Raw genomic sequence first — 6,796 nt, 5'->3', positions numbered from 1 at the left:
TCACTTGAAAGTGATTGGTTCATTTGAAAGACCGAAAGGCATCACCATCCGCTCGCAAAGCCTCTCTTTAGTCTTGAACGCAGTTTTTCATTCATTTGTCGGTCGTATACGGATTTGGTGATATACACTCTTCAAGTCAATCCTCGAAAAAATCTTAGCCCCAGATAGCATATCAAACATGTCACTTATTCAGGGAATAGGAAATCGATACTTGATTGTGATCTTTTTTATTACTCGGCTATCCACGCACATTGCCAACTTCCATCTTTCTTTGGTACAAGTAGTGTTGGTACTACGCATGGACTTATCTCTCACAAGTGTCCCTTCTGAATTAACCCCTCTACCTCCTCTTGCAAAATAGCATTCTCCTTTAGGCTCATTCGATAATGTGACAAGTTCGGAAGACTTGCTCCTAACACTAAGTCAATATAGTGCTGGATATCTCTCATGGGTGGCAGTCCTTCGAGCATCTCTTTAGGCATGATGTCTTGGAATTCTTCTAACATCGATTGCATTATCTTGGGAACTTCTTGTGAGATGGAACACGGAGTTCCCTCGGTCACCAAAGCTACGATGTCTTAGGCTTCCTTAATTTCTTCTATAAATTCTGAACCAGTGGATAGGAGGACCGGCTCACCCTTGGAATGAATGGAATTTTCGACTTCTTGTAAGGGTCGAAATATTATCTTCCGACCATCCTGAAAAATAATGTAAACGTTAGCCCTTCCTTGTTATTGAACATCCACATCAAACTGCTAAGGTCTTCCCAAGATTAAGTGGCATGCGTCCATCTCCATTACATCATATAAAATAGAATTTGAGTAATGCTTACCGATTGAGTATGTGAAACGACACCTCTCGGTTACTAATGTCTCGGTTCCTCGTTTGATCCATCCGATCTTGTATGGGGCTGGGTGCTTCTCAATTTTCAAACCCAACTTCGATACCATCTCCTTAGACATTACATTCTCTTCACTACCACCATCAATAATTACATCACATACCCTTTGGTTGACTGTACAGCGAGTACGAAAAATCTTGTGCCTTTGAGATTGATCCTCTTGCCTTGAGGTCAAGAGTAAACATTGAATTACTAAGGATTGGGAAAGTGAGATTCCCTCATCAGCGTTAGCCAACTCCTCTTCCTTATACTCAAGTGTATCATCATCTCCATGTTGGGATCCTTCTTCTTTCACATAAAATTGTAATTGATAAAATATGCAGAGTCAATTTGTTTAATATATATAATAAAAATTGCATTATCTTTTTCTTTCGTATTTCCTTTTACTACGTACGCATAACCTTAGTTGTAAATATATGTATATGTTTCACATCCTATACCATAAAATGTGTACGTACAAGCACATCTAAAGCAAAAAAAATAATCATAAGACATCAATAAATCATAGAAATCACTTCATTATTCATATGTCATGAGTGTCACATCTTTAAAATGCAATGCAAAGTCTAAGGATGGTTTACACTACCTATACCATCAACTACATGTGAACCATCAACTTCTTGTCCTTCTTTTCTACTTCCAGCATTCACACTTCTGCCTTCTAATTCCTCCACAGATACAGATGCCCTCACAGGGAATAGCCCATCATTGTCCTGTCAACAGAGTTCCAAAGCGCAAGAGAATAAGATCATCGAACACATAATATATTTTGAAAATAATGTCACATATTCTTTGCTTACTTATTGTCGAACTCACTAAATAAGAGCAACAGAATTGTGAATCAAAATTGAGAGAAAGAAAAGACAACACATTTCAACGATCAGCAAGTCCTGTTTTACCTATTCTCCAATCTGTTTGAAAGTAATAGAAAAACACACGAGTCCAAACCAAAAAGAACCTTTTTTTTTTCCTTTTATCGATACATTACACTTGCACGCATTATGTGCTTAATGGTGGTCCTCCGATTATTGCAAGTTTCAGACAATTTAGAAATAGGTCACAAACATGCTATCAAAAACAGTAATCAATCAAGTTGCACTGGCTTTCCCTTTTGGCCTTAGCAAATGAAGCTTTTCATTCACATATTATGGCAGTCAAAGGATAATCGACGCTCTAATTGCTTATACCTTGGTGTGATCTTGAACAGCAGCCACTCCTGACCTCTGAGTATTACTTAAGACACGATGAACACTAGGTCCATTAGCCTTGCTCTTTGAACTTCCCACTTTCTTCATTCCTTGCACAGGGCTTCTCAGCGGTCCAGACACCTTCTTAAAAATCTCCCGGAGAAAAATTAAGTGAAGCATTTTACAAATGATAATCGAATGTAATAAAAACAACAATATATTAACACACATCCAATCTATTAATATACCAAGTAGTGAAAAGCAAAAACAAATAGAGAACGTAGGTGATTTTTGTGGAAACTATACACTATCAACTCAGACAACATTAGAGCAGAACAGAAGCTTATTTCCCCTACTAGTGATGCTAGTGCTGCCAATTTACTTTAAAGTGAATTTTCAATAGTTTGGGATGATAAAAAGTAAAATAATAAAATTACGTTACAAAAAGATAGTGGCCATGAGAGAGTTAAATTGGAAAGAAATAGAGTTTTTTTTTTTTTTTTTTTTTTGCGCCTAAGGATGCCTTTGCCCTGGTGACCCAGGAGGGGTTTGACATAAAATTGTATGATTTAATGCACGTTTTCTAGGCATGCAATGATCCTTTAATTAACATAAAATCCATTTCTCAACATGGCATTTGTTTCTCAAACAACAAAATATCCTAAACTGTGATCCAATAAAGGAATACGAAAATCCGACAAAATATCATAATCCTCTACCAAAATATAACAAAATACCCAGTAACTGTTCCATTCCATTAACTGTTCCCATCTCACAACCAAATCTGCAACAAGGCAATCTGCCATCTACTGTCTCCAAATTCTCATGCTAAATACACAATAATTCTCACAGCTCAAAAACCTCATAACAAGGTATAAATAAATAAATAAAGTTGTCATAAATTCAAGATATGCCAAAACATTCTAGAAAGACTCTGTGAATACTACGGCTTAGGATGCATTTGGTGGTGGCTGAAGTGGGGCTGCTGCTACCTCGTCAACAGTTTGAGTTTCCGCTGATGCATTGGATGCTTCATTTTTTTTCCTTTGCAGGGGCAGGTCCAGTTCTTTGCTCTTTTTCTCATTGCTCGTAATTACTCTCCTTATCTTGCCAATAAATTCAGTAATCTTGTTTTGCTCAAGTTGTTCCACCCCATTCATTGAAGTTATGACGGTAACTTCCATGTTCGCTCTCTCAATTTCACAAACCTAAATATAAAACACAAACAATTAGAAATGCTATGGTTCCAAAGATTAAAAAAAAAAAAATCTTATATTTAACACTCTTATGCCAATATACTTAAGAATGGGCTATAAGTGAAAGGTGGCAGCCACTCGAGAAATAAAAAATCTCATATTTAACACTCTTACCTCAATCAATGCACGGATTGCAAGCCTCACCAGTCCGTCCTTATAGTCCTCACTTCCAATATCTTTTGATAAATAGTACTCTTTATGGGCGCTAAGGAATTTATTCCTATCTTGAAATCCCTTCCCAATTGCCCAAGTGTTGCACTCTCGGACTCTCCTGCCGGTATCTACTGCGAACAACTTTGGTTCCGTAGTGTAGGGATCAATCCCGACAATTATAGCCCGTGAACACGGATGGGCTTCAGCAACTTTCCAAGCCACCAATTGTGGGCTAGTTGGAACTGGATACGGATGGCTATGTTTATAATTTTTGATTGCCTCTTGGACAGTATGTCCCACATCTCCTGCACAAGCGAGTCTAGCTCCTAGATGCTTGCGTAGAATTTTCGTTTTTAGGTTAGGAGCATCTCCCATGTCTTCAGGCTGGACTACAATATCTCCTGTATTGTTTAAATCAACTGTTTTGATAATGTTTGAAGCCAATCTGCAAAACATGATCAACAGAAAATATAAAAACAGCCACTATTTCTTGAGGTCCTCGAGAAAAGAAAAAAATAATCACAAAACATTAATTTTTCCATTAAATTATACACTTCCAACTTGTTTGTTTGAAACAATGTGAAACTTTTTTTTTATGACGAGGAACCCCTCCAAGGCAGGGCCACACACATTGTCAGGTAAACCTCAGACCCATGTAAAGCGCCCCCTCCACATGGATCGGGTAATACTCCAGTTTCGCCGGCAGGCTTGCCCCAAAGAATTGTTTGCACTCAAGGGGATTCGAACCTTAGACCTCATGGGAACCACCACAAAGACCAAGATCCTTATCTTGGTACCATTTATTGACAATCACGTTAATAGGAGAAAACCTTAACCCTAGCATGATTCTTTTTGTATTTTTTTTTTTATAAACCAATAATTCAAAAATAATTTATAGTTATAAATATTAAAGAACAAAAAAAAAAAAAAAAAAAAAATACTAGCAACGGCAAAACAGAGAGACGTACTTGTCTTCAGTCGAGACGGCAAGGACAACCATGTTGCTGCCCACAACTGCGACTGCTGAGTTTCTAGTCACAGCGGCGTCTACGTCTTCAACTTTGTCTACGTCTTCAACTTTGTCCACATCTTTATATTTTTTCAACACATGACATAATATACGATAATCTGCCTTCAATGCCATCTTCCACTCCCTTAGCGATGGGTCGTCAAACTGCTTGCATTCCTCGTCAATGTAATGAATCAAAGAGCGGTCCATTTTTTATTGAGCCTAGCTGCATGAATGAGATAAAACTATGAAAGAGCCTAAAAGAGTTTTGTGCACGGTTTACTATGAAATTAAATTTAATACTTCTCTACTTTTATTTTAAATAAGTAAACATTCATTTTTATGAGAGATATAAAAAGAGGGGATCATCACTATCATTAGTGATGCAGACAAACAAAGGGAGAAAACAAGGCCCACAAATAGCACATAGAGATATAAAAAGAACCGGAAATCCAAACTTTTTGGAACCCACTGTCTCCAACCTCTATTTAATCCCATCAGTGGCCGATCTGAACTCATCTATTTCCAACCCATCTATGATCTATCTCCAATTCCGAAACAATTAATCAGAGAGAGACAGATGCTAAACATTGACCAAATGTTTTTCCAAGTAATCAAAAATACACCTCTCCTTCATCTGAAAGTCTTACAGCCTAGCTTCCAAACAACAAATCTACAAATTAATGGATACAGAACCATACAACATATAAATGAAAGTGAAGGAGAACAAAATAAGAGAACAAATCTACCATTTATCTGAAAGTGAAGGATACAATACGTTTAAATCTGATGTTATCACTATGGTAATGACCCCATTTATTTGTGGTGAACCCAAAGACAGACTAAAGGCGGTTCTCAACAAAATCTAGATACAGAAAAGAATGGAGTAAGGACAACAAACTAAATCACGTCCACACAAACAAAAACGCAATCCATGGCCTATCGCTTACCGTCAATTACTCGTGACCGGCGTGACGCTTGAGGAAGAAAATGGCGGTGACCGGCGTGACTCGTGAGGAAGACGATGGGATCTGGATCCTCTCCAGTTGATGTTGAACGGAAAGCACCGTGCGATCACAGCTCATGAACCACCGTACGCCGCAAGCCCACAAGCACTGAACATCTTCGAGCCCACCGCCACTGTACACAGTCGAAGAACCACCACCGCCGACGAAGGGTAAGCTCTCTCTCTCTCTCTCTCTCTCTCTCTCTCTCTATTTTTCCTTTTTGGATTTTCTCTGGTAGTGCGGGCCAGACTAATTGTTCTATACATGCGCCATTACTCCGTCCCTCTTCCGTCTTTTTTCCACGTGTCATTCTTTTCTTGAAAGAAAAAAAAAAAAAAAAAAAAAAAAACCAATTACATGGATCAATTTAATAATTTTCCCGCATGCTACCATTTCATTTTTGCTTGAAATACTTGTATTGTGGCCGGTATTATAAACTTTTAGTTTCAGAAATTGTTGCCAACTTTTACGGACAGAGTATGCCTAATGTCATAATCGCTTGTCCTTTTGTTTTTACGAGAAAGAGTATGTCTAATGATTTTCTTCTTGTTACTATTCTCTCTGATTTTGTTGTTATTATTACATGAACTCGGTCTTAATTAAGAGAGTTTTAACAAATAGAACTAAAAGAGTGGTGCAAGAAAGGCGGTAATTGGCTTTCCATTTCAGTAATAACCAGAATTAGCATTTAATAATTTCAAGGGGTATAGAGAGGCGCTTGAATTTTTTGAGATATCTACAAAGCTTTAGGAGAAAGAAACAGCCTACTAATTTTTTCACTGTGATTCATGACAAAAGGCATTTAACTGTGGTTATGTGTTATTCCCTTGATTTGTAACGGAATTCTTCTAAATTCTAATTTATTGTTTGTTTATATTGCCTTTGTTTGGACACATAAATTCAAAAAATTTATGTTTTTCATCCTTTTGGTTCTCACAGCAGCTAGAGGGAGAATAATTGCATGGAAGAAGAGGCTTACGGCTGCTTGGCTTGTTGAGGCCTAACTGAACAAATTGGTAATTTTCACACTATATAAACTATGCTTTCTAAGTTTCTTTCATTTTTGTGGATATGATAATTTGTTGCTTAAAAATTTGGATGTCCTAGATATGGAATCATCTTAATTGACATATTGATCTTTTTGACTGTGATGATTGATCTTGATGTCCTGTGAATTCTTGGCTCATTTGTGGAAGGTATTAGATTTGATAGGAAAGACGTCAATCTTGTGGGCATTAGATGGTCGTCTCGCACACATGAAAGACAGCAGTGCCGTAATGGCT

The 6,796-nt window shown here is 37.5% G+C and overlaps 1 protein-coding gene across 2 annotated transcripts; it reads right to left on the bottom strand.

Moving 5' to 3' along the window:
• Positions 1-2,791: 2,791 nt before the first annotated feature.
• On the bottom strand, positions 2,792-5,722 carry LOC133851984 (uncharacterized). Of its 2 annotated transcripts, none has more exons than XM_062288625.1 (4): positions 5,457-5,722; positions 4,466-4,732; positions 3,459-3,942; positions 2,792-3,296 (listed from the first exon to the last, which is right to left on the bottom strand). In XM_062288625.1, exons 2-4 carry the CDS (start codon positions 4,714-4,716, stop codon positions 3,039-3,041), a joined length of 993 nt encoding a protein of 330 aa, XP_062144609.1. In that variant the 5' UTR covers positions 4,717-4,732; positions 5,457-5,722; the 3' UTR covers positions 2,792-3,038. The 2 variants fall into 2 exon arrangements, with proteins under 2 accessions (XP_062144609.1, XP_062144610.1); XM_062288626.1 differs by having other exon boundaries at positions 4,466-4,728.
• Positions 5,723-6,796: the final 1,074 nt, after the last annotated feature.

The sequence above is a fragment of the Alnus glutinosa genome, chromosome 12 (assembly GCF_958979055.1).
Source record: "Alnus glutinosa chromosome 12, dhAlnGlut1.1, whole genome shotgun sequence".
Lineage (NCBI taxonomy): Eukaryota > Viridiplantae > Streptophyta > Magnoliopsida > Fagales > Betulaceae > Alnus > Alnus glutinosa.
The sequence above is the reverse complement of the archived record's forward strand: the minus strand, read 5'-3'. Positions and strand labels throughout refer to the sequence as shown.

What these genes read in the sequence shown, in the direction of transcription:
- LOC133851984 (XM_062288625.1), bottom strand. Translation starts at nt 4,716, where the DNA reads ATGGACCGCTCTTTGATTCATTACATTGACGAGGAATGCAAGCAGTTT. An exon ending in GCCGTCTCGACTGAAGACAA is followed by an intron (nt 3,943 to 4,465) that starts GTACGTCTCTCT and finishes CATGTTTTGCAG; the next exon opens with ATTGGCTTCAAACATTATCA. An exon ending in CAATCCGTGCATTGATTGAG is followed by an intron (nt 3,297 to 3,458) that starts GTAAGAGTGTTA and finishes TTTTATATTTAG; the next exon opens with GTTTGTGAAATTGAGAGAGC.